The following is a 27,479-nucleotide window of genomic DNA, read 5'->3' as shown; positions in this document are numbered from 1 at the left end:
AGACTAGAACTTACTCCCCCTCTTTTTTTTTTTTTTTTTGGTGGTGCTCAGGGCATGCGGAAGTTCCTGAGCCAGGGATCAGAACCTGCACCCTAGCAGTGACACCACCAAATCCTTAACTGCTAGGCCGCCAGGGGAACTCCTGGAGCTTACTTTTTGACACTAACTATAGCTCCAGGAACACATGTAGATTCCAGGCCAGTCTTTGGAGTAGGCCCTCTTCTGCCAAATCAAAGGCACAGATCAACTGCCAAAGGGGAAGAGAGGGGGTGGGGTTCCAACTGGCACTGCTGAAGGCTAAGGCCCGGGCCAAGTGTTCCAGGGAGGTGGGGGCTCCCAGCGGGGCTCCTCGAGTCCCCCACCCCACCCCCACCCACCGCGTGCTTTCCGGGTCACAAAGGCGGTTGCCAGGCGCCCGGTGGAGAAAAGATGCGGCCTGGAAACAGCGGCCGCCACTCTGGAGCGTGTGGCCCTCGGAGTTCAGCAGGTGAGCCCCTGGCCCGGATGGTGGGACCGGCCTGGGCTCTCACCACCACCTCCGCTAGCCCTCTGTCCCCGCCCCCGGGTAGGGACCCCCGGGGACAGCCCACTCTCCTGGCCGGAAGGGGAAGCCTTCCCCACTCAGGGTAGCTCCAGCCCCTTGGGATCGCAGTTCACAGTTCACAAGAACCTCAGGGGTACTTAAGACGCTGTCTTCCACTTTCCCAGATGGGGAAATCAGGATGCGGGTCCTCGGAGGGGGACTGGTACCAAGGGGAAGACTTTTTAGCCAGAACCAGGTGTTCCCCATTTGGGAGCTACTAGAGCAGCTTGAACAGACTTCCTAGGTTCAACTCCTCCTGGAGTGGATGATGGTGACTTCTGGAAGGTGGGAGTGGGGGTGTGAAATATCCTTATTTGAACCTTGTGACAAAGTGGTAGAAAGACCTGGGGTCAGAAGCCCTCTCTCATCCCATGTTGGTTCTGCTGAGTATTTAGGCTGGACATTTGATAAAGCCTTGTCCCCCTGCCCTGTTGCCTCTTAAGAGACAAAGGAGGAAAGGCTCCTGGGATTATGATCACATACTCAGAGGAGTTAACACCCTCCTCCACTGTGCCTTGGTGGTGTACCAGAGCAGTCCTGAGTTTAGGGTCATAATAACAAGCATTAGAAGCCTTTCATAGGCTGTTTGGAATATGTAACTATCCCTCTGATGTCAATTTCTCATCCAAAGGCAGCTGGAGATATTTGAAGAAAGTGTGTACATGGGCCTAAACAGATCAGGAGAAACATACCAGTTGGAGGAAATCAACAAGTCTCCTTTATACCAGCCATGGTCAGGGGGAGGTCTTCTGGTTTGAAACACCACCAATAATACTCTTTAAAAAACAAACTTTACAGAGTTCCTGTTGTGGCACAGCAGAAATGAATCTGACTAGGAACCATGAGGTTTCAAGTTTGATCCCTGACTTTGCTTAGCGGGTTAAGGATCCAGCGTTGCCGTGAGCTGTGGTGTGTAGATCACAGACACAGCTCAGATCTGGCATGTGGCTGTGGCTGCAGCTCTGATTAGACCCCTAGCCTGGGAACCTCCATATACCTCGGGTGTGGCCCTAAAAAGCAAAAAAAAAAAAAAACAAAAACAAAGCGAACATTTTACGACCTCACAAAATATGGTGGAAGTGTCATCTTTTCCCAGCCCTAGGCAATTAGTGGGTGGGATAGGATCAGACCTTTGTGGGAGAAGAGAGAAGGGGGAGAGAAATTCACTTGGCTAGAAAGAAAAGGGATCTGCTATACCCCTTAACATAATAGGTAGGTGCTCAAAAAAATGTAAGCTTCTCCTAAATTCAGTGAAACCCTTTATATACTGGCATTTTTAAATAGATGGAAAGTCCAAATTCTACCTGGATAAATTCCAAGTTAGCAAAATCCTCCCAGCACCCTCTTTAATCTTCAAAGGGGGAAAAAAATCAAGTCCTCAGAGCCAGTAGACCTTCCATAGGCAAGAAAACAAAAAACAAAGACAAAACAGATGTAGAAGAACCAGAAAAATCTTGAAAAACTTTTTAAAGATTGGCCTTTGGAAACTATTTTTACTCTCAGCCTGGTGTAATTCCTTAGAACTGGTACCTAATAAGTAGCCCAGGGCTCTGAGAGCTGCTCCCTTGTGTCAGAAAAGAGATTTTTAGGGCCAAGAGAAGACTGTCTCCATAAGTAAGAATAGTAAAAGCTAAAGTTATTTAAAAGAACAGCAAAACTGGTTTTCAAATTATAAAGTGCATCAGAATCCCTTGGAGCGTTTGTTTAAATGCAGAATGCAGGGCCCTTCCCTCAGAGTTTCTGATTCTATAGGCCTGAGGTGAGACCCAAGAATCTGCATTTCTTCCATGTTCCCAGAGGAAGCTTATGGTGCTAGTCCTGGGATTGTACTTTGAAAACCAATGGTATAAAGTACATGGGATTTAGAGTCACAAATATTTGGCCACAAATGCCCTTCTTGAGCATCAGTCCATGAATAAATGACTCATCAAGTGCCAGCAGCCTCTGACCTGAGAGGCATAGACTATCCGTAGTTGTCAACACAGCACAGATCTTAATGCTGAACAGGGTTACTCCATTTTGAACAAATCCATTTCCTCATCTAAAAAATGGGTTAAAAACCTATCTTCAGAGGCTTGTGAACCTTGGTTTAATAATGTTTTAGAACCCATAACAGTTGCCAGATTCAGTTCTTGTTACTATCCTCTACTGTCCCTATAAAGCATTACTAGCATCCTGACATCTACTGGGATCTGTTTTTTGAGAAATATAGAGTAAATTAAAGTCAATGATGAGACCGAGATGTGAATTTGAACAGCCGTACCCTCACCAAAAGCATGCTAGGGAAATTCCATGTTCTGATTCCTCTCCTCTAGGACTGTCAATGGCAGGATACCAGCTCTGGTCACCATGGACCCCGCTGGACGAAAGCTTCCAGTGGCTGCGGCACACAACGCCTACACCTTCTTCTAAGCACCCCTTTAGGGCTTCCCCCTGCTTCCCCCATACCCCTTCTGATCTTGAAGTGCAGCTGTGCTTTCAAGAGGTCACTCTAGTCCTAGACAGCCCATTCCTGGAGCCTGGGGTGAGTCCCAAGTTGCCCTGTCACACATCGGAGCTCCGAACCATGAACAACAAGAAAGCACTGGTTAGGAAGCCCCAGCCTGTCCGCCTCAGTGGAGTGGATTCTGTCTTTGGCAGGGTCATCACGGCTCAGCCGCCAAAATGGACTGGGACCTTCAGAGTTTCAGACAAGTCAGCCTTTTGCAAAATCATCAGCCAGGAGCACCAGTGGCCCACCGGACTTAAGGAGCCTCAGATTCAGATGACAGTGACCATGTGCAAACAGATGCTGCGCTCCATCCTCCTGCTGTATGCGACGTACAAGAAGTGTACCTTTGCCTTGCAACACTCCAGGTAAAGGGTCCCCATCTGATCCCTGTTCCTCACACCACGCCTTCTACTACGTGTCTGAAGCTTACATAGACCTGTCTGTGAAAAGGAAACCACGTTCGCCCTGGCCATCTATCTTTTCGGTCAAGCAGTGACAATTCAGGAACTTCCCTCCTCCCTTCCCCTCCAAAAATGGGCCAGAGCAAGGGAGACCATTTCCACTGTAAAGCTGAACGACAATTTAAAAGAGAGTCAAACTAGCAATGACATATACATGTGATAAAGAACCATTAAACCATATGTACCAATGAGCCTACTGTGAACTCATTTCAACAGTGAATACCACAATGCACTGGGAAAACAAAGTGTCAAGGAAAGAGATTACCAATTTCCATGTACGTGAAATGAGGGGGTCAAAAATCTACAGTTAAAAAATCCCCCAAACCAAAACAAAATCTACATGTGAATCAAGGGTTAATGTTAAAAACAAATAACCTCCCCCATCAAAACAACATAAAAATCTAGCCAGCCACACCCTAATGCTACCAGAGAGTACAAATGTGGGTAGAAATATTAACAAACATTAAATACTATTTACAGCCTGGCAAGAAAGCACTGAAGTAGCAGCACTAAAACTGGGCTTTTTGGCAGAAGACATGAAGAGTTCCCCATTTTAGCTGAAGTGTTCTCCTAATATTCTACTTGCATTTTTGTAACCAGATTATAGGTATAACTCAGAATAATGTGGAAATAAACTATATATATAAAGTTAACATGAGTTTGATGTTGTTGTCTTCTTCTTTTTCCTGTATCCATCTACATGACCACCATAAATGTAAAAAGCAGCCGAATATTTCTTGTGACTTAAAATAATTCCTCAGTTCTCCAAAAAGATCACAAATATCTTCTCAGATAAGATGGTCCTTGTAATAGAGAACTTGTGATTTTAAGTAGCAGAACTGATGATTACACCAGTGTCCATCATTTCAAACCCCAATTCGATTCTACCTAATCCCTGAGTGATGAAGCAAATCCGAAGAGAGGAATGAGGTAGCTGAGGCGGAACTTAAAATGTACTTTACTTGTAAAACTAGTACAAGCGTAAATTCTAGAATAAATCAAAGAGCTTCAAACTAGCTCCCAAAGCCCAGAATCTTAACTACTTAGCAGCAGAGCACTGACATGTTCACCCAAATTGACAGGTAACCGCTACGTTTGCACTCTGAGCCAAGGTCCTTGTTGTTAGTAGAGAATCCGTGAAAGAAACAAGTGGATTCAATGAAGCTCTCTCTTTAAAGACAAAATAGAATGCTTCCAGTAAGAAAGGCACACAGCAGATTTCAAATCTGAACACAAAGTGGCAAGACGCTGGCAGAGATGGGGAGGGAGGAGCAGACTTTCTGTGGTCTAATCGGAGTCATTATCACTCTCTTCACTCTCCTGCTCCTGTTCTCCATCACTTGCTTCAACTTCACCATCCTAAGGGACAAAGGATAAGTATTTTAGGTCATCTGGGAGACCCCAAGACTTGCAATACTGCTCCCACAGCATATATGACTCTATAGTATCACTGTTAAAACCAATGGCTGACAGGTTTTAAACCATTCTTTTGAGAAATGAATCCGAGGCTCTCCCATTCTTCTTGTCTCATAGCCCCTAAGCCAAGACGATGGAGGGAGCCATTTTGATGCTGACTTATGCCATTCTGCAACCCAAACAAAAATGCACAACTTTTTAAATTTTTTTTAAAATTTTTTTTGTCTTTTTAGGGCCGTACCCATGGCATATGGCAACTCCCAGGCTAGGGGTTGAATTGGAGCTGTAGCTGCCGACCTACGCCACAGCCACAGCAATGCAGGATCCAAGGTATGTCTGAGACCTATGCCACAGCTCACAGCAATGCCCGTTCACATTAACCCATTGAGCAAGGCCAGGGAGCAAACCTGCAACCTCGTGGTTCCTAGTCAGATTTGTTTCTGCTGTGCCACAATAGGAATTCCAAAAAATGCACAATATTTAAATAAGCCATGGCCCTCCAGCTCTACTGCATGCATGTAACATAGGAACAAAATGGTCATTCAACAGAATGAAATGTTTGTTAAATTAAAAATCCAATTGGAATCCAGCTAAAATTCTATCTGGTCTGTAACTCTAATCTGGGAAGTTTGCTTAGGAGAAAGTACCGAACTAGTAGGATACTGTCTGCTTCAAACTTTTTTGAGAACAAGATAGGTACATTGGAAAAAAAAAAAAAAAAAGACCATGTAATAAAATAATTCTTCAGTGGCTCTGGAGTAGGCCGGTGGCTACAGCTCCGATTCAACCCCTAGCCTGGGAACCTCCATATGCCGCGGGAGCGGCCCAAGAAATAGCAACAACAACAACAACAACAACAACAAAAATTCTTCATACTAAATGATCTTTCTGCATCAGCCTCAAATTGCAGTGCAAACTGCATCCACAGCAGTGGTTCTTAAATCTGAGCTTCTCTGCATCCATGATCCACCTGAACTGTAACAAACTTTCATAAATACATACATTTTTCTTTAGCTTTCTTTTTTTTTTTGTCTTTTTGCCATTTCTTGGGCCGCTCCTGCGGCATATGGAGGTTCCCGGGCTAGGGGTTGAATCGGAGCTGTAGCTGCCAGCCTACGCCAGAGCCACAGCAACGCAAGATCCGAGCCGCGTCTGTGACCTACACCACAGCTCACCGCAACGCCAGAACCTTGACCCACTGAGCAAGGGCAGGGATCGAACCCGCAACCTCATGGTTCCTAGTCGGATTCATTAACCACTGCGCCACGACGGGAACTCCTCTTTAGCTTTCTTTAAAGTCTCGAAAGCAGTGGTTGTAACCCAGAACAGGATAAGGGCTCCTCCTCTGATCTTAAGTCTTCAGCGATGGCAGCTTTTGATTCTGTGCTTTCGCTTTCACATTTCCATTTTATATATTCAAACAGCATGTTTAAATGGTTTAAACCATTCTTCTCAACACTCAAGGAATACTCTGACCTTTTCTTATCTCCCCTTGAAAATTTCAGAGAGGAATTCAGGGAAAATATGGGGCTACAATGGAAGGGAGTGTTCAACTGTGTAACACATGCCACAACTTGAGATACTCAAGAGGAATTACAATATTGTGCGGGAAGCGTTTTTTGGAGGGAATGGAGATGGGTAGAGAAGTATGTGATTATAAACTCAGGCAGGGAAAGTTCTGTGTTCTCTACCAAGTCAGGATAATGAACAGGATGCAGCCATCAGAGCCACCAGTGCCTTCTGCAAACATACCTCTGCTGCTTTGCTCTTGGAGACCTGGGATGCTGTGTCTTCCTCACTCTCTTCGGCTGTGCTCTCCTGGGAATTCTGGGATATAATCTCTTCACCCTGAGTGTCATGGGCCAAGACAAATGATGGGTTATTATGATCACATTTGGAGTCTCAAGGGGAGAAAGGCTTAGTTTACAGGCAAGGCAAAGACATTCAGTCGTTCAAATACGGTCAAACGTGGACAGCAACCTGTGATCCAGCACCTGGAGAATAACTCAGGTTTCTGAGATGCTTGTGTTTCTGATACAATATGTAGTTTTACAAAAGGTTCATCTTTGTATCCTAATATCATACTAGATTTACAAAGCCAGAATAAATTGCTGACTCTTTCAGTTAAATGCTGAATATGGTTTTATAATTTCCCAAATACCTTAAGATTTATGAGCAGGCAGTGCCAACACACCAACCACAGATGGCCATGCAGAGGCTGAAGGCTAGTATATTTGAGTGGTTTAAGAACATCAAATCTGGATCAGGGAGTTCCCATCGTGGCACAGTGGTTAACGAATCCGACTAGGAACCATGAGATTGTGGGTTCGGTCCCTGCCCTTGCTCAGTGGGTTAACGATCCGGCGTTGCCGTGAGCTGTGGTGCAGGTTGCAGACGCGGCTCGGATCCCGCGTTGCTGTGGCTCTGGCGTAGGCCAGTGGCTATAGCTCCGATTCGACCCCTAGCCTGGGAACCTCCATATGCCGAGGGAGCGGCCCAAGAAATTGCAAAAAAGACAAAAAAAAAAAAAAAAAAAAAAAAATGGATCAGGACTGTGTGAACTCAAACTTTGGTCTGTTCACTTATTGCTGAATGACTTTAGGTGTTACTTAATTTCTCCCAGCTTGATTTTTCTCATGGAAACAATAGTATCCACCTCATAAGGTTGCCATGAAGCAAGGAAAGCAATTCTCTGGGATGCTGTTCTTTTCATATAAAACATCATATAACTCAGATACTGTAAGCACGAATGAGAAGGGCTTGGATTCTAACTCAAAAATGCTGCAGCTCCAAAATAGCAGTATGAGAAACACAAAAATTCAGTCTGATGACTGAAAGAATTAAATGCTCGTTTGTTAAAATAAGCCAGAGAGGAGTTCCCATCGTGGCGCAGCAGAAACGAATCCAACTAGGAACCATGAGGTTGTGGGTTTGATCCCTGGCCTCACTCAGTTGGTTAAGGATCTGGCCTTGCTGTGAGCTATGGTGTAGGTCAAAGACAAGGCTTGGATACCAAATTGTAGTGGCTGTGGCGTAGGTCTGCAGCTGTAGCTCTGATTCACTCCCTAGCCTGGGAACCTCCATATGCTGTAGATGTGGCCCTAAAAAAAATAAAATAAAAATTAGCCAGAGAATAATTTTAGAAATAAGACTGGTTTTGGGGGGGAACACAAAAAAAATAACTGAACAACAACAAAAAAAATAGTTTTAATATACCCTCAGTGGGCCCTAGGGTCCCCCTCTAGCTGTAGAAAGAGATTTTTTTTTTTTGGTGGTTTTTTTTTTTCTTTTTTTGTTTTTTAGGGCCACACCTGCAGCATACGGAAGTTCCCAGGCCAGAGGTCGAATTGGAGCTATAGCTGTCGGCCTACACCACCACAGCCACATGGGATCTAAGCCATGTCTGTGACCTACACCACAGCTCATGGCAATGCCTGATCCCCGACCCACCAAGCAAGGCCAGGGATTGAACCTGCATCCTCATGGATATTAGTCATATTCGTTTCTGCTGTGCCACAACTGGAACTCCCAGAAAGCGGCTTACTAACCTGGCTCTGTGTCTGAGGCCTTTTTTTATACCAAAGGGCTGTTGTGGTGCCTTCACTTCCTGGGATGAGGAGTATGGCCTACAACCATTGCCTATGAGCAATGCTCCCCAACTTGAAGAGCTAAAGAGTCACAGACTAAGAGAAAAGCAACCGAGTATGGAGAGAGCAGTGCTGGGGTGACCTCCCTTCCACACTTCCCATCACTCTCACAAGGCATGGGAGAAGGAGACCACCACTGGGTTACCTGCAAGTCCCGGTTTTTGAGATTGCCCAGCCAGAAAGCCTCTCTGCAACTGTTGAGGGTAAGCATAGCTTTCACTCTGCAGACTAACAGCTCCAGGGTCTTTTTGAGCAAAGGCACATGTTTGGTGAGTTTTGTGTCCTGGTGAATCTGAATGAAAACAAACACACCCAACTCATTTGGATTTATCATCATGCTTTCACATCTCCAATATAGCGACTCTTGAATTCCTGACACTTGAACATTGAACAAGAGCATAGGCCAGAGACATGTTTCATCAAATAGCAGAAGCTTTGCAGAATATTCTGAAGAGAATGGCAGCTGTCCTTCAAGCTAAAAGAGCCTAGAAGACACACCACCGACACCTCTCATTTCCTCAAAACATCTTATTGACCAATTATCAATTACCTTACCTAAAAAAAAAATTCCTTTTTTTTTTTTTTCAGGGCCACATCTGTAGCATAAGGAAGTGCCTGGGCTAGGGGTCGAATCAGAGATGCAGCTGCCAGCCTACACCACAGCCATGTGGCATCCAAGCCACATCTGCGACCTATGCTGCAGATTGTGGCAACACTGGACCCTTAACCTATTGAGAGAGGCCTGTGATTGAACCCACATCCTCATGGATACTAGTCAGGTTCTTAATCTGCTAAGCCACGATGGGAATTCCAATTTACCTAAAATATGCCTGAACATATATGATAGTAAACAACAGACAGTATCCTTTTTTAGCTGAGAGGCCTTAAAATTCCACCATTCAACATCTTGAGAAGTCAGAACCAGGGGAGGAAGTGCACAACAGGAACTGGGTGGGAGGACCACGGGTTTGCCAGTGACTATAGAACTCCATGGTTCTGTGTTCCCTCAGATAAAAAGTGACAATGGTTCAGTGGTAGGCTTCAAATCGAAAAGTCCTTGAAAGCTAAAATGTTCTCATAGGAGACAGATGTGTTCCTTGGCAAGTGAACAGTACAGATGAACAGCCCTAAACACAGCTGCTTTTGGAACTACCTCTTTATTTCCAGAAGAGTCATCACTGACATAACATTCCTCCTGCCCAGAGCGCTTTGTAGCCATTACACACCCACCAACATTCTCTCTCTCTCACCAAAGAAGACCTTCTAGAGGAAATAGGGCTACGGAGCGTGAATCAAATTTCAGATGCAGAAATTCCCCTCTAGTTGATTGCCCAATCTCAGCCAGCAACTGGGACTGACAATGCTGAATAAACTTCCTTTGGACAGACACAGTCCCAGAAATAAAGGGGGTGAAAAAGGAAGAAGGAGCTGCTGGAACCCATGGATCTCTAAATGGCAATGGCAGATTAAGCCCATGATGACCTGCTCTCCCTCTTACCTTGGAATGCCCACACAGGTGATGAAGCAATCTCGTGTTCAACTGGAAGGTTTCCAATAAACTCAGAACATCTTCCTAGAACCAACAACATGCATCAGTGCCAAATGAACTTTTTTTTTTTTTTTTTTTTTTTTTTTGCTTTTTAGAGCCACACCTGTGGCATATGGAAGTTCCCAGGCTAAGGGTCGAATCAGAGCTACAGCTGCTGGCCTACACCACAGCCACAGCAACACAGAATCCGAGCCAAGTCTGTGACCTATACCACAACTCATGGCAATGCCGGTTCCTTAACCCACTGAGCAAGGCCAGGGATCGAACTTGCATCCTCATGGATGCTAATCAGATTCGTTAACCACAGAGCCACGACGGGAACACCATCATTTCATTTTAAGTGCAAGAAATTCTTTCAGTTAAGGGTTCCAAAGAATCCTGCAGGTTCCAGCCACATATGGATAATCACCTTTCCTTTATTAAATTTACTTACAATGTAAGTTTCAGGTGTACAACACAGCGATTCACAATTTTTACAGATGGTACTGGATAATTATCTTAATTTGCCCCTCAAACAGGAGGAGTGCTTGCTGGCCATCCTCTCCTTTCCCTTTCTGAGCTATAAGGGACCAGCCAAATATTGTTTTTTTACAAAGTTCAATTTGCTAAATATGTGTGAGAGATTGTCATCTCTGTTTCTATCCTTATTTCACTACTCTAGCCCTGGGTCCTACTCAGCTAAAAAAACTCTTTAAGATTGTCTTTTATAATGGCAAAGTTTACAACAAAAGTGAGTTTGGTTTTTTCCCCCCTAAATTCTTGAGACCAGACCTAGAGAAGCACATGGGAATAAGCAAATGACCCCCTAATATGTGAGGTCCTGGGAGTGCAGTAGCACAATAAACTCAAGCTAAAAGGAACAGCCATCCTCAGATGTGGAGGAGAAGCAGGAAGGTGGAATATTCAGTTCTCTGTGGGCATCTCTGGGGATGGCTGAAGTGACCAGAGGTGCCTAAGTAGATCTGTGACTCAGAACCTGGGCAAGGGGACTGCTCCCATGCCAGCCCAGAAGTCTCCATGGACACATCCTCTGAACAACTGTACAGAGCAAGTCTTTGCTGCTGCTCAGTTCTTACCCGGTGCTTTCTAAAACTGAAGTCTAGGAGCGGCATACACTGCTTCAGAAATGCTTCCACAAAGAGACGTCCATACTGAAAAAGAGAAGACAAACATTGGTGATGACCTCTAGCTGAGGTCCTTCACCTGAAAGGCCCCCACCTGAGGCAGCATTGCATTACCCAGACCAGGGGATTTCTTTTCTTATTTTTATATATAAAAAATAAATGGAGAAGGGTTCAAAAGGTTAACTTGGAGAATGTAGCTTAACGTAAAAAAACTAATGGACTTGCTAACTAAGCCCCAGAATTAGGCAGACTTAACTACCCCAGACACAGCTGATGCACAGGGGTGTTGCTCAGCTTGAGAATGAGGGCTCAGAGAAACAGAAGGGAACCCCAGCTCCCTGAGGACAACTTACTCTCAAGAGGATTAAGCTGGGAAGAGCTGAGGAAACACAGGACCAAGTGCCAAACTTCCCAATCAGATAAATCACTCCCTCTCTCACCACATCCCACACTGGGCCCAGGGAGGAGAATAAAGAGGAAGAGAGACATCAGGAGATAACACAAAAGGGGCGCCATCCACTTGGAAGGAACTGTCAGTGGTGGGTTAGAAGCAGTGTCCCTACAGCCTTCCCTAGCTCTTAACCCACTGGGTTTACCATCAAATCTAGCACTGACCCAGGATATCGCCCTGGCAGAGGAGTTCAGTAGACACCAAAACACCAGCTCTCACACTGAGTCCTCTTCCCATGGGCTCTGTGAAGAGGAGTCACCCACTCCTCCTCCCTATCTGTTGCCTGGGGAAGAGCAGCAGGAAGGGACTAATGCTCCCGAAGCTAGGCTACACCACAGCAAATTGCTGTTGCTGCGGGATCCGAGCCTTGCCTGCAACTTACACTGCAGCTCACAGGAACACTGGATTCTTAACCCATTGAGGCCAGGGATCGAACCAGTGTCCTCGTGGATACTAGTTGGGTTTGTTACTGCTGAGCCACAACGGGAACTCCCACTCCTAGTTTTAAGACAAAGTTCTCAAACTCACAGGAAGACCGGCTTCTCTCGTCATCCAGCTAGTATGGGAAAACACATCCATAGTCTGCTCTAGACTACCTGAGGGCACAGATCCTGGAGAGTCTGGGTTGTGGGCAAGGTATTAAGCAACTCCTCTCAGCTGAGGTCCTCACTAGAGAGATCTACAGGAAGAATAAACACTAAAGAGGGCCTAGTCTGTTGCTTACCTTCAAACATATGTGCAGAACAGGACGACTATCAAACACCTGGAGAGATGAAAGACAAGAAACCAAAGCTGAGGTCTGACCCACAGTGCAAAGCATAGCTCTGAGTGTTGCAGAGATATCAAAAATGAAGAAGAGGGAGTTCCCATTGTGGTGCGGCAGAAACAAATCCAACTAGGAATCATGAGGATGCAAGTTCAATCCCTGGCCTTGCTCAGTGGGTTAAGGATCTGGCGTTGCCATGAGCTGTGGTGTAGGTTGCAAACATGGCTCAGATCTGGCATTGCTGTGGCTGTGGTGTAGGCCAGCATTTATAGCCTCCGATTAGACTCCTAGCCTGGGATCCTCCATATGTTGCGGGTACGGCCCTAAAAAAAAAAAAGAAAAGGAAAATGAAGATGTATCAACATGTCAACAAATTGATTACAAAGCAGAATAAAGTAATCACCGTAATTAAGGAAGAGGAGGGAAGAATAGAACAAGGAGTGTTAGGAACATGGCGCCACAGAGACCCAAACCTTGATCTGAAGCCTTAAGAAAAAGTGGGTGAGAGGCACAAAGGGAGAGAACAACTTTCTAAGCTGGAGGAACAGCCTGAGCAAAATCATGGATCGAGCGGAGCACACAGTGTGTGTGAGGGATAAAGAGGTGTTCAGGGTTGCAAGAGGAAGACAGTGGGGAATGTGCTCAGACCCAGGGCAGGGGCATGACATGGGGAAGGAGCCATTAAACAGTAAGTATTGCAATGCAGATGGAAAGAAGGAAGGCAGATAAGGAAAAGATGCTGCTCAGGAAGGTAGGAAGGGTTCTTCAGGAGGGGTGGGGCACAGGGAGGAAGACAGGGGAAGCAAGTCCCCGAGGACTGGCTGGGAAAAGAGCTGCGAGGCCCGTTTTGGAAGGCAAGCCCCTTAGCGGTTCCTACAGTTAGCCAGTGAGATGGAGTCAGGAGCCTCCCCACTCACCTTTATCAGGTTGATGAGGATACTGAAGTCTCGAACAGCCATGTTCCAGTAGAGGAGCTTCTCTTCATGAATCTGTGGGCAGCCAAATATAAGGCACCTCTGAATCACAGCCAAATACTTCTCTTACTGTACTCTCGGACTACCCAGCTATTCAGAGATTTAAACCAATTATCCTCCAAAGGAGTTACAGCAACAAGTGTACCCACAAGATGGTTCTGAGGTTGACATGTATATGGTAACATTAGGGTACCTTATAGAGACCTTCTAAAAGGTGACTCTTCTTCAGTAATTTCTAAGTAGGAAAAAGCCTCTGGCCATAAGATCTTCTGGCTTCTCTGATCCCTACGCCAGCCCTTGCTCCCAGCAGGCTAACTCTGTTTTGGTTAGCAGACTGCTGAGGCCCAGTACCACAGCATCTCAAAGAGGCATGCTAGCCTCATGCCAGCTCACAAGCTGCAGTTGGGACCATCAGGCTGCAAAGACATTTTTTTCCCAGACTAGGTCTATGGAGTCCAGACTTACCCTTGGACAGTAGCCAGAGGACACCGAGCCCAATCCTCACTTTCAGTCAAGGGAAAGGAAATCAAACCAGGAGTTCTTTGAATAAGATTCTGGATCTCAGTAACTCAAAGGAAATAACTTAGGAGAAACTGGACCAAAGAGTAGAAGAACCAGCAGCTTCCAAGTAAGCCAGAGTCTAACTCCTGGGCTGGGAATACCTGACTCACCTGCTGCGAGTCTGCTGCTGTTGCAACCTGAAGACCCTTCACTGTCTTCTCTAGTTCAGCCATCATCACACGGAAGAAAATGACAAAGGTGTGCCTAGAGGAGAAAAGCATGATGCCCACATAATGATGCACTCGTTAGAAAGAACATCTGGGGAGGAGCCAGGGCCCCAAAAATCATTTCCCTTCTCTGAATGTCCTTTCACTCAGGTCCACTCTGCGAGGATGGGAGAGTAAGACTCATTTAGAAATAAGCCAAGGAGATGACCTGTGAAACAATGAGATTATAGAGAGAGGGCAGGGAGGTGGTGGTGAGAGGATCTGAGTTACTCCCTGTTCCACTTATACTTTACTATCTGCACACACCTAAGCAAGCTCCTCTCTTATGCTCCTTTTCTTCTTAAGGAAAATAAGGGTAATGACACCTACCAAAGGCTCATCAGAAGGACCAAACAGATCAAGAATGTAAGACCACACAAGTGTCAGATAACCACTGCCCTTAAGAGACATAGGATTAGACATAACAATCACTTTGTCCTTTGGAAAAAATAATCTCACATGAAAGTGCTGATAGATGTTTGGTGATTAATGGAATTCCCGTTGTTGCTCAGCAGTAACAAACCCGACCAGTATCCATGAGGATACAGGTTCAATCCCTGGCCTTGATCAGTGGGTTTGGGATCTGGCATTGCCATGAGCTGTGGTGTAGGTCGCAGACGCAGCTTGGATCCTGCGTTGCTGTGGCTGTGGCATAGACTAGCAGCTGTAGCTCCGATTCAACCCCTAGCCTGGAAACTTCTATATGCTGCGGGTGGGGCCCTAAAAAGCCAAAAAAAAAAAAAAAAAAAGTTTGGTGACTAAGTATCCAGAGCCCCTGAAGACTATGACTACTGATGATTCATTCCTCAATAAGTACTTCCACATGGGGTGGCTGAGAGCCCCTTGGAGAGAGTGTGCACTAGACATTCTATGTGTTTATGTGTTGAATAAATGAATGGACCCACCCCGTTATCAGAACTAGATGAAGAGTGAGATAGTTATTTGGAGAGATAGTTATTTGGAAACTATATACATTAGACAGTGTGACTTTAACCTAGGGAAAGAACTAGAGGAGAGCATGCCCTTACCTGGTGAGTGTAGGGAATGTGGAGGAAGAGGCATCTTTGGTAGGAGAGTTGATCAGTTCGGGGACACCAACCCCAGCAATCTCTTCTATGGCCTTCAGGACACTGTCTGTGTGCTCCAGGTAGATGCTGCATTGCCAGTCATAGGAGTATAAACATATATTATAGAATTCCTAAATCGAGATCCTAAATCCTTGAGCCATTACTAGGTAGTAAGCTTTTAAAAAAACTATCTGCATTTATTTTTAACAAGGTAAATATTCCAGATACTTGTCCAGAGGTAAAGGAAATGATGTCTCAATTGGAAGTACAGTTAGACACCTTGAAGTGATGGGTGGATATAGGAGGCAATAAATATCTGACTCACTGGTTTACAAGGTAGATTACAACAGCAGATTCCTCCACTTCCTTTATGATTTGATTTAATAATAAGGAACTAGCTGACACTATAAAACAGAACCGGAAGCTCTGACAATCCACATATGTCAATTTTCTGTTAATTTCAAACCTACTCCATTGCTTCCAAGTTACCTCTGACCAAGGTAATTTCTCAGTCTTTGACCAGATAAGGGATCTGAACAGTGGCAAAGTAGGAGGCTATTTGGCTCATGGACAGAAACCGAGCCTCTCACCTAAGTAGAGCCTGGAGCTGGTCATTAGGGATGCCACTCTTCTCTTTCTCCCCGCTCGGCCACACCCGACAGAGGAACTGTCTGGCCAGGGAAGCTGTTGGAGAAGCAGGACAAAGAGAGCTCATGCATGGAAAGTCAACCTCTTGTTTTTCAGGCCTCAGGGGATGAGAACTGATCAAAGGATTATTCTTTCATATTTACTATTATATGGGATAATAGACAATTTGAGAAAAGCTATCATGAGTTCCTGCTCTGCCAGTTCTTCTACAAGAAATGACCCCATCTGTCTAAGACCCAACATGTCCTACCCTCTTACTGTGTCTTGGAACAAACATGAACCCCACAGACACAAAGAGAAAAGGAAGCTGCTGGGCAGCAGGAAGTCCATCAGAGTTCCTCCTGCGCAGGCCAACAAGCAGCGGCCACCCCAGAGACGCAAACCAAACCCTCCCCTTTTAACCAACAGGGAATAACATTTTTGCATTTTCTTTTTGCTTTCTGTCTGTGCTGCCAATTAGGTTGTATAATCGTTGAGATGCCTTCCAAGAGCCATGTCAAAAGATAAAATCAGGAATGGGCCAGACCTTTCTTTACATTTAATCCTGATTTCTCCTTCCTCTCCCATTTTATTAACTTTGTGGTTCATATCTTTTTTTGGCCAAATATCTCAGATACTTAAAAAAAAAAAAAAAAAAAAAAAAAAAGAGGGGGTGAGGACATGAGTAAAGAGAAGCCAAACAGAAAATCTAGCCAAATCAACTAACCACACTCAATCTAAGCAATGCCAGCAGAGATCAGACATAGCTCCTTCTGGGAAAATATTTCCTCCTTGGTGTAGCAAAAGGCACACCCACAGTTGTGGAGAGATTTACATGTAAAATCTGCAAGGTCCTACAAAGCCCTAAGTTTACAAGTCTATTCATGAAGGAACAAAGAAGACATGGCCCATCACCAATTTTTTCTTTGTTCTGGGTAGGAGCTGTAGATTTCTCCAAAATGACCATCAAAAGTCTGGTGAGATAAAGAGCACACTGGAAAGTGGGAATGCTGACGTGGAAATTCTGCAAGTAGTGGAAGCTCTGGCTGTAAAAGAGACAAGGAAAAAAAAAAGCATCACAAGTATTAAAGATGTATCTAAAACCACGAGCCATCCAAGTTCACTTAAATATTGATGGTCTACTCAGAACCCTCATTTTCAGGTGTTTCAGTAGAACCTTCTTTCAAGACCCTGATAAGAGAACTGTAACTTTGTATGGAGAAAGCCAGGGCATAACAGAGCCCCGTGGATGGAATACTGGCTTTGAAGAGTCATGTGTGGCAAGATATTCAAGTGCTAGCCTAGGCCATGCTTACACATGGAACCCGGGTAAACTGCTCTTTAAGACACTAGGCATCACACTGAGAATAATGTTCAGATTCTGGTTCATAGGGACACGATGAAAGGAAGTGGTAAGGCAGAGGAACAATGCTTCTATTAAATGTACTATATACAGTTAGCTTTCAATGCACTGAAGTCATAGCAGATGAGGAGTCACAGTAAATTCAAAATTATAGTTGAAATAAAACTAGAGTCAACTCCTGATTGATTGTGGGAAGGAAGTCAAACAAATTAAAAAACACTGTACTAAAAAGGAAATAAGGCCCTAAAGGCAGGAATGACAAGCACTGACTGTAGCCTCAGTGATGGCCTAGACTATCAGGGGAGGTGAGGGAAAGACCAAGGCCCTCTGGTTGAAGCTGGAGTAGAAGGCTGGGAGCCATGCCCCTCTAAGCTCCTTCTCACTTCCTGTACCCTCAGCTTAGACCCCTCTTCTTCCAAGATGAGGAAGGAGACAGGCAAGCAGTGGTAACTAACTGCTGCTACCTAAATATCCAACCTACTATGAGACAGAATGGGCCTCTGGATGATTACCAATGGCCAGTGCTTCCATCATTACCTGAAAATGTAACGTTACAGGAATGCAGGATGCACAAAGATTTAGTATGTTGAGTTCAAGTTTCTAATGTTTCAGGATTTATCTGAATACACAGATGAGCAGGCTCATATAATGAGGAAAAATCACTGAAAATATCAATCTCCCTTACAACTACTGGACACTCAAGATAACCTACCTCCAAGAACTTATGTCAACCTTCTTCCCAAGAGTTTCTTGGGACAACACTCTGGGATATGCAGTCTGACCCACCTGAGCAGCTCCTCCAAGGGTTGGTCAGGCTCTCCCTGCTTCAGTCGCTTAGTAAGGATGTCGAGGGCTAAATAGAGTAAATTATGATTTTCAGGTTGAACAAATCCACTCCTAAGGGAAAGGCAAGGAAAGGTAGTTCAGTTTCAGGAAGATTGCTTGGGAAGCATGTGAGGATCCTGCCTCCAGTCTGTACCATCAAAAAATCAATGGAGGAGTTCCTGTTGTGGCGCAGCAGAAATGAATCCAACTAGAAACCATGAGGTTGCAGGTTCGACCCCTGGCCTCGCTTACTGAGTTAAGGATCTGGCGTTGCCACAAGCTGTGGTGTAGGTCGCAGACACAGATTGGATCTGGCATTGCTGTGGCTATGGCAAAGGCAGCTGTAGCTTTGATTAGACCCCTAGTCTGGAAACCTCCATATGCTGCAGGTATGGCTCTAAAAAGAAAAAAAAAAAAAAAAGAAAGAAAGAAAGAAAGAAAAATGGTCAATGGAAAAGGACTAAAACTAAAAGGAGAACTGAAGGGAGAACTGGAAGTACTCCAGTGTCAAATTCAGTCACAGCTCTGAGTATCAGACTAGAAGCTGAAATGCAGTCTTAAAGACCTCCTAGGTTTATTTTCAAGGAAAAAAAAATTCTCCTTCCTATTTCATATTTTCTACATTTTAAAGATGTCTCAGTCTTCTCCAAAAAAAGACAATAATTTTGTGAAATTGCTAAATCAATGTCTAATCCATAGTAGATACTCAAAGAGCTTATTCCTTCTTCTCCATCAATAAATCAAGGCTTAACAATTCTGTCTTCAGATAATCTTTCCTATTGTCCCCTCCTTTCCAAGTCAAGGCCATTACTCTGGGCCAGGCCCTTATCATCATCCTACACACAGATCCCATCAACATCTTTGGTCTTTTTGGTTGCCTCTCCAAACACTTTGCCTGGGACATCCCGTTGTGGCACAGCGGAAAAGAACCTGACAAGTATGCATGGAAATGTGTGTTCAATCTCTGGCCTCACTCAGTGGGTCAGGGATCCAGCATTGCCATGAAGAAGAGGTTGGTATCCCACATTGCTGTGGCTGTGATGTAGCTCTGATTCAACTCCTAGCCTGGGAACTTCCATATGCCCTTAAAAACAAGCAGAACGAACAAACAAACAAACAAACCCAAACCCTTTGCCTGAAGGCTGCTGCCAAAAAGGATTTCCCTAAAATAGTTTTCGCTATATCATGGCTATGATCACAAAACTCCAAAATTGCTTCCCTGGACAACATTTGAATTCTTCTGCCTAATCTTCAAGGTCCAGCATAATCTGACCCTTAGATCTTTTGCTCCTCTAGGAACATTTCCACGTCACCAGTGGCAGTCTCTCATCCTTTCCACAAATGAATTCTGGGTTGAGGATTTTTTTTTTTAACAGCTTTATTGAAGTACAATTGACATACAATAAACTCCATGTATCTAAAATGCTGAATTTGATCAGTTGACTTACCCATGAAACCATCCCCACAATGAAAATAGTAAACATATCTATGACCCTCAAAAGTTTCCTTGTACTCCTTTGTAATCCAGCCCTCCTTCCACCATCCTGTCCAATGTTAGGAAACCACTGAACAGTTTGTCACAAGATTATGTTTTCTAGAATTTTATATAAAAAGAATCAAATACTACCATACTCTTACAGTCTTGCTTTTTATTCAGCATAATTCTTTTTTCACCCATGTTGTTGCATATAGTATTCTACCACATTGACATACCATAATCTGTTTATCTATTCACTGGCTGATGGACATTTGAATTGTTTCCAATTTGGACTATTACAAATAAAGCTGCAATGAACATTCATGCATAAGACTCTATGTAGAAATATGCTCTCATTTCTCTTGAAGAAATACTAGGATTGAAATGGTGGGGTTGTGTGATAGGTGTATGTTTAACTTTTTAAGGAATGGGCAAATTGTTTTCAAAAGCAGGTGTATGTTTTACAGTTACACAAGCAGCATGTGAGAGCTCTAGTTAGTCTACGTCTTTGCCAACACTTGGCAAAGTAAGCCTTTTTTGAGTTAGCCATGCTGTGATTTTAACTTGCGTTTCCCTAATAACTGACACTACTGAATATCTTTGCATGTATTTTTTGCCATCCATATATCTCCCTGATAAAGCATCTGTTCAAATCCTTTGTCAGGCACTGTTTTTAAGTACTGAGAATATGACAATGACTGGTCTCTGCCTCCATGGAGCTCACAGTCCAGCAGGGAAGACAGATGGACAATAATCATAATAAACCATGCTAAGTTCTACTGTAAGAGTCTTAGGAGAAAACTGGAGATCAGAGAGGTAAAAAGGAGACTTACCTGGCCTAGCAGTTTGGGAAGATGCCCCTGAGGAAGTGAAGTTTAAATCCAGATCTCAAGGCTAAGTCAGAAAAGACAGAATCAAGGAGGGTAGGGATCCCAGGAGAAGGATTGGCATGTGTGAAATTAATTCACTACAGCTGGAGAGCAGAGTGCAAGCGCAAAAGTTCCTGTTGTGGCTCAGAGGTAATGAACCTGACTAGTATCCATTAGGGTGAAAGTTCGATCTCTGACCTCACTCAGTGAGTTAAAAGATCTTTTTTCTCTCCCCACTTCCCCCCATTTTTGTCACACCTGTGGCATGTGAAGTTCACAGCCAGGGACTGAACCTGTGTCGAAGCAGTGGCCTGAGCCACTGCAGTGACAAGACAGATACTTAACCTGCTACCCCACAGGTGACCTCTGGGAAGGTCATTCTGACTACTTTGTGAAGAGGACAAGTGGAGACAGAAAGACCAACTATGAAACTAATTTAGACCAGGTGAGAGATGACAGGATTCTGGAAGCAGTGGAGAAGGAGAGGACAGATTGTCTTTTTTTTTTTTTTTTAGGGCCACCCATGCAGTATATGGATTCCCAGGCTAGGGATCAAATCAGAGCTATAGCTGCTGGCCTATGCCACAGCCACAGCAATGCCAGATCTGAGCTACGTCAGATCTGAGCTACATCTGCAGCCTACACCACAGCTAACAGCATCACCGGATCTTTAACCCACTGAGGAGGGATAGGGATCGAACCTATATCTTCATGGATACTAGCCAGGTTTGTTACCACTGAGCCACAATGGATTCCCCAGGTTGTCATTTTGATGTTATCTGAAAAAGAAAATCTATAGGATTTTGTGATGAGATATGGGTAAGAAGAAAGGTAAAGTAGAAGAAGGGATAAAGAATAATTCCTGGTTCTGGCTCAGACTAATGGTGGTGCCATCTACCCAGTCAAGGGAAGCTGAAGGACAGGTGGGAAGGCTGAAATACTTGTTTTGGATGTAATGAGTCTGAGGTGTCAATGAAGTGGGTGCAGGGGAGGCAGCTGGAGATAAATTCCTATAGCCCAGAAGATAAATTTTATCATGAATTTAAGCTTGGGTGAGATTGCCCAGCAGACCTGCATGATGAGAACAGAGGGGCCAAGGCCCAGCCCTGAAGAACAAAAGTATTTAAGGGACATGCCTCCCTCATTTAAACCTTTGCCCATGACTGATTTCCAGTTTCTTTCTTTACTTCTCCAAAAGCCATCTACCCTCCAAAAGCCCAATGAAGTCCCATGATTCCATTAAGGCGTCCCTAAACACTCCAGCTCTCACTGCCTTCAGCTCTTTACCATGTAATCTGGAATTTATCTACATCTCATTTGGTAACAACTTTTTAAGCAACAGTCTCTGGTTATCTCTACCTACTGTACCTGCCACAAACTCACCAAGCAAAAAATGCATGAAAAATCTGCAGTAGCCTCTGATAGCAGGAAGACATTATGTGGTACTCTTGAACTTTCATTCCTGGTCCATCAACTACACCGTGATTCTCAGCAGATAAACACTAAAAGGGAAAAATACTCTTAGGACTGTTGCTTTAGCAACTGCACTCACTTTCCTTCAAAATTTCTCAGCCCAATAAGAATTCTAGTTCGCTTAGTGATTTCTAAGTCTCTATAATAGTAAGAGAGGTTCTGACCTGAAAATAGTTGTGAATGTTCTCCAGGTGGTTACATAATGGAGTCAGCAGTCGGAAAACACTGTGAGCGATTTCCGAGGCAGATCTCTGATGGAGATGTGAGAATCCAATGTTCCGGTTCCCTTTACTCTATAAAAAAATTCAGTTACTGGGGAAGAAACTGTTGGATAGCTTCTCTGAAACTGAAAGTTTGTCATGGAGTTTAATCAAACATTGTGCCACTATATAGAAGGAGAAAGAAATTAGGGATAATAGTCTGACAGAAGGAACTTTTGTTTTGGTATTTTTTTGTCTTTTCTAAGGCCGCACTCACAGCATATGGAGGTTCCCAGGATAGGGGTCCAATCAGAGCTGTAGCCGCCGGCCTTTGCCAGAGCCACAGCAACTCGGGATCCGAGCTGCATCTGTGACCTACACCACAGCTCATGGCAGTGCTGGATCCTCAACCCACTGAGCAAGGCTAAGGACTGAACCCGCAACCTCATGGTTTCTAGTCGGATTTGTTAACCACTGAGCCACGACGGGAACTCCATGACAGAAAGAACTTGCTCAATCTTCAAATAACAAAGAAACTGGCTTTTATACAGTAAAGCAGTGTTTGAGAGGTATAGACCCATAATTGCTAATGAGCTAAAACTCACAAAAATAGAAATCATTTAGGCTAACAAGAATGCGGAGTAAACAGTAGGTACAAAAAGAGAATCATCAATTTTAGATGTTAAAACACATTTAAAATTTTTGCATTTTGTTGTCTGCGTCATCTAACTGCTCCCCAGATGCTATGTGCATTTGTCTGTTAGATACACACTCTGGGTTCTGGACTCCTCTAGGCGGCCAACTATTACACTGAGGCTTGGGTACAGGCTGTTTGGGAGGTGTTAAAACCAAAACCCAAGCAAAGAAAAGGATTCAGGAATACTCAGGGCATTACCTGTTTCGAGTGGCTTTTTTGTTTTCTGTTTCAGAGCTCCTTTTGAAAGCATGGCAAACATAGTGTGGCAATGGGGTTACCACCATGCTATCCAAACACAATACCAGAGGAAGTGATAACTTATTCACTACTAAGACCTCCTTGTTTTCAAATCCACTAAGGCCAGAGCTTGTGTTCCTGCCTGTACAAACCTTGAGGAAGGGGATTCTCCTGGCAACAGAAGGGGTCAGCATATGCTCCAGCTTCTGAGAGAGATCTTCCAGCAAAAAAAGCAGCTCAGGGGGCTGAAGTTGAACAACTTCTGTAGCCTGTCATAAGGAGGAAGGAAGAATAATTCCAAGCATGTCCAACCCACCTTTGGGGGACACATTTCACGTTGACTCTTTGCAATGGGTGAAGAATCTGACCAAAAAAGGGCAAAATTTCCCCCACCTCATATAAACAGCTATTGTGCTCTGTCAACAAATCACAAAGTCAAGCATTTCTGGTTTCCCAGGCTAGGGATCGAACTGGAGCTACAGCTGCCAGCCTACGCCACAGCCACAGCAACTCGGGATCCCAGCCTCATCTTCGACCTACACCACAGCTCATATCAACACCGGATCCTCAACCCAGTGAGTGAGGCCAGGGACTGAGCCTGCAACCTCATGGTTACTAGTCGGATTCATTTCCGCTGCCCCACAACGGGAACTCCAGACAGTCAAGCATTTCTAAAGTAAAATAAAATTTTAAACTATTAAAACAAGAATCTGAGATAGTACAGTTTAAGACTTATTTTTTCTATAGAAATAAATGCCTCTGGTGTTTCCCTCCAGCTGTGGACCCACAGTGCCTTTCCTAAATACCCTGAGATAAAAATAAAAAAATAAAAAAAAACCTAATTCAAGGGAATTCTGCTTTTCTCTGTTCATTAAATAATCCTTTCACATTTTCTTTCCCTTAATGTTTTGCTACTAGTAACTCCGAGCAGGATTCTTACATGTATATTATACTACCAGAAACAGAATAGACCAAATACAGTCTCACTTCAAACTGTTAGCTCAACATACATTTATGGACAATCTCTAAGTACAAGCTGAAGTGGAAAGATTGAAAACAAGTACTATCTCCATGCTGAATGAGATTATATTCTTATAAAAATCTACAGTAAAAATCCATGCTATTTGTTTTTTCCTTTTGGTGAGGAGTCTAATGTCTTTATTGCTTTGGAGAAGGGGATGGCTCAGGCTCTTGGTGGGGCAGGTCCACTTCCTCTTCACCATCACAGGCCTCTGGCTGCACAGGATGGTGCTGGCTCTATGGATGGCAGTCATGCACAAATCCAGGCAATAGTTGCTCTTTCAGATCATGTGCTGGATACTGCTAAGAGTGGCATGGGAGTTCTTGTTGATGCTGTTCCGCACGGAGGAAGTGGCCTGCTTTTGTTGGCCAGATCTCGGCTTCACTGCCACCAAGACTCCTTTGCCGAAACCAGCTCCACGCCCACAGTCTTGTATGAATAGGCCCGCTGTAGTGGAAGGCGTTGTGGGCCTTCAGATTATTGGGTTCAGTGCTGTACGTGTGCTTATTCCTCCAGTTCTGCACCACCATCCATTGCAGACGTGTGGGCATGAGGGCAGCTCCTCTCGTTGTAGTGGTCAGAGATGGAAAGAGCCCATGCTATTTCTCAATTTTTTTTTTAATGTGGAAAAACTCCACCCGCTGTGAATCCCTTATCAAAAGTTACCTTTTCTGTGAAAATGTCCTCTACTTCCAAAAATACCACTCCCAGAGCTCTCCTTGTGGCACAGTGGAAATGAATCTGACCAGTAAACATGAAGATGCGGGTCCAATCCCTGGCCTCACTCAGTAGGTTGAGGATCCAGCGTTGCCTTGAGCTGTGGTGTAGATCACAGACACAACTCATATCCTGAGTTGCTGTGGCTGTGGTATAGGCCTGCAGCTGTAGCTCCGATTCGACCCCAAGCCTGGAAATTTCTATATGCCACAGGTGCAGCCCTAAAAATAAATAAATAAATAAATAAATAAATACCACTCCCTCCTCAGAGTTTCACTGGTACTCAGTTCTGACCATTAATACATCAGGTACTGTTAGCTGTCTACCTCCTTCATTAGATTAGGAGCTATCTGAAGGCAAGCATCATGCTGTATGTATTACTGAATTGCCAATGTCCAGATTAGTGGCAAAAAAGGCCTTGACAAGCATCTCATGGATACTAAACAAATGTCATGAAAAAGTGAAAACTGCACAGAATACTGTAAACCACAACAGTGCCACTCTGCAAAAATATTTTAAATAGCTTATTATTAGTATCCACAGGTAGGGATCACATCATTAACACCCTCTTTTATAATGTCTAACACATTATAAAAAACCTAGATTTATAAACATCAAGATGATGAGGGTTATTATTCATCATCACTTTCACATATAAAGGCTTTGGAAGCCAGAATGCAACTTCTTTCAGTGTCATGGTATTCTTTTTGAAATAGGAATAGAGCTGAGGAATTTTCTGAATGAAGATTAAGTTCTGGGATCTCAGTTGTGTCACTTACTTCAGTGTGCATTTCACTATCTAAGATGAACTTGGCCACAAGCCCACAACGCAGAATAGAGAAGACCTCAATGTCCAACTCTCGGAAAAAAGCGTGGTAATTCTGCAGTGACACTGACACCTTTTCTTCCTTCCCTTTGAGCTCCTGGGAAGACAGCAGCAGAAACCAAGAGAATAAGGCTTGTATATTAATCTAATTTTTAATGAAGATTTCAAAGTGCAATTACAGTTTCATCACATCCTTTTATCAAAGTCCCTAAATATTCCTGAGACAGAGCACCTAAGGTAATATTTGGACATAGGTCACACATCGAGATTCTTGGTTGGTTTCCACTTCAGGATGAACTACTAGACAAATCAACCCATTAGGATTTGGTACAGAAAACTATGAGCTTAGAGGCCAGAAAGATTTGGCTTCAAATCCTTGCTCAAGCACTTATTAACTATGTAACCTTGGGCAAGTCACCTACCCTCTCTGGGACTTAGTTCCCTCATCTATTAAATGTTGATATTAATCCTAGCCTTTCAAGAAAGTACTGATTAAGAAGACTGGAGGAACTATATATAACAAATAATAACTAGTAGCTAAAAAACAGAAATAGTTGGGATCCACATGGTTTAGGCAATTTCATAAACACGACACCGACTCCATGAGCAGTTCAGTTATAGGAAGAGGACTTGTTTATTAAGTATCAGAAAATGTATGAAGCATTTCATGCTATCTCATTCATTGAAAAGTGGGTAATCTGAGATGGGAAGAGGAAAGAGGCTAAAAGAAGCATATTTTGGGAGTTCCCGTCGTGGCTCAGGGGTTAATGAATCCGACTAGGAACCATGAGGTGCGGGTTCGATCCCTAGCCTTGCTCAGTGGGTTAAGAAACCGGCATTGCTGTGAGCTGTGGTGTAGGTCGGCGGCTACAGCTCCAATTAGACCCCTAGCCTGGGAACCTCCATATGCTGCGGGAGCAGCCCTAGAAAAGGCAAAAAGACAAAAAAAAAAAAAAAAAAAAAAAAGAGAGAGAGAGAGAGAAGCATATTTACAACTACATCCAAAGACAGAATTTGGTAATTCCTATAGGAGAGAATTCATGGTACTGCTGAGGTGCAAAAAAGGGAATAATACTTAAGAAAATAATTAGAGGAGTTCCTGTCGTGGCACAGTGGTTAACAAATCTGACTAGGAACCATGAGGTTGCAGGTTTGATCCCTGCCCTTGCTCAGTGGGTTGCCGTGAGCTGTGGTGTAGGTCGCAGATGCGGCTCGGATCCTACATTGCTGTGGCTCAGGCGTAGGCTGACAGTTACAGCTCCGATTAGACCCCTAGCCTGGGAACCTCCATGTTCCGCTGGAGCGGCCCAAGAAATGGCAAAAAAAGACAAAAAAAAAAAGAAAGAAAGAAAGAAAGAAAATAATTAGAAAAGCCAGTATGTGGTAGTGATAAAGATGTGGAATCTAACCCAAATTCTGCTACTGAGAGGGTCACTCCAAAGTCTAGGAGCGTTTGTTTGCCTCTCCTCTCCCTAATTTTTCTCTCTGTAAAATGCATAGACTAGAAGTGCTCTAATGGCACAGGGGGTTAAGGATTCAGCTATGGCTTGGGTGGTTGCTGTGATGTGGATTTGGTCCTTGGCCCCAGAACTTCCGCATGCCATGGGTATGGCAAAAAACTCAAAAAACCCTCTAAACCAAAAAAATAAAGTGCACAGAATGATGCTGGCCCTCTATTAACCGCACTGGACTGTCACACACCGTTAAAGATACTTGTCATTCCCATACCTTCTCCAGCGGGCTCCTACCAGATGGTGTAGGGTCACATTCTGAATTATCCTCCTTTGAAAGTCTGTCAGGGGAGGATGTTTTGCTGCCATCTGCTTTTCGTTTCCTTCCCCCTTATGTTTC

At 44.1% G+C, this 27,479-nt stretch overlaps 2 protein-coding genes across 3 annotated transcripts in view; one reads left to right on the top strand and one right to left on the bottom strand.

Annotated features, from left to right (window-relative positions):
* The first annotated feature begins 375 nt into the window (after nucleotides 1-375).
* Nucleotides 376-4,193, top strand: FANCD2OS (FANCD2 opposite strand). The gene is made up of 2 exons (XM_021069317.2): nucleotides 376-487; nucleotides 2,899-4,193. Exons 1-2 carry the CDS (start codon nucleotides 430-432, stop codon nucleotides 3,441-3,443), a joined length of 603 nt encoding a protein of 200 aa, XP_020924976.1. The 5' UTR covers nucleotides 376-429; the 3' UTR covers nucleotides 3,444-4,193.
* Nucleotides 4,194-4,476: 283 nt separating this feature from the next.
* The window catches only part of FANCD2 (FA complementation group D2), a 66,396-nt gene continuing 43,393 nt past the window's right edge, over nucleotides 4,477-27,479 (bottom strand). For both annotated transcript variants that reach the window (XM_021069314.2, XM_021069313.2), the window contains exons 28-44: nucleotides 27,357-27,469; nucleotides 25,582-25,725; nucleotides 23,217-23,333; nucleotides 22,095-22,223; nucleotides 21,841-21,959; nucleotides 18,073-18,183; nucleotides 16,839-16,969; nucleotides 15,887-15,980; nucleotides 15,258-15,383; nucleotides 14,134-14,227; nucleotides 13,406-13,477; nucleotides 12,447-12,485; nucleotides 11,224-11,298; nucleotides 10,097-10,171; nucleotides 8,744-8,890; nucleotides 6,704-6,799; nucleotides 4,477-4,894 (exon numbers count right to left, since the gene is read on the bottom strand). In XM_021069314.2, the coding sequence (XP_020924973.2) occupies nucleotides 4,823-4,894; nucleotides 6,704-6,799; nucleotides 8,744-8,890; nucleotides 10,097-10,171; nucleotides 11,224-11,298; nucleotides 12,447-12,485; nucleotides 13,406-13,477; nucleotides 14,134-14,227; nucleotides 15,258-15,383; nucleotides 15,887-15,980; nucleotides 16,839-16,969; nucleotides 18,073-18,183; nucleotides 21,841-21,959; nucleotides 22,095-22,223; nucleotides 23,217-23,333; nucleotides 25,582-25,725; nucleotides 27,357-27,469 (1,754 nt within the window). In that variant the 3' untranslated portion in view covers nucleotides 4,477-4,822. The remainder of the gene's footprint in view (nucleotides 4,895-6,703; nucleotides 6,800-8,743; nucleotides 8,891-10,096; nucleotides 10,172-11,223; nucleotides 11,299-12,446; nucleotides 12,486-13,405; nucleotides 13,478-14,133; nucleotides 14,228-15,257; nucleotides 15,384-15,886; nucleotides 15,981-16,838; nucleotides 16,970-18,072; nucleotides 18,184-21,840; nucleotides 21,960-22,094; nucleotides 22,224-23,216; nucleotides 23,334-25,581; nucleotides 25,726-27,356; nucleotides 27,470-27,479) is intronic.

Source organism: Sus scrofa, chromosome 13 (genome assembly GCF_054392235.1).
Source record: "Sus scrofa isolate SSC_HxYL_T2T_F1_AM1 chromosome 13, Sscrofa_HxYL_maternal_Yorkshire_Landrace_v2.0, whole genome shotgun sequence".
Taxonomy (NCBI): Eukaryota; Metazoa; Chordata; class Mammalia; order Artiodactyla; family Suidae; genus Sus; species Sus scrofa.
This window is presented reverse-complemented; position numbering and strand designations above follow the sequence as displayed.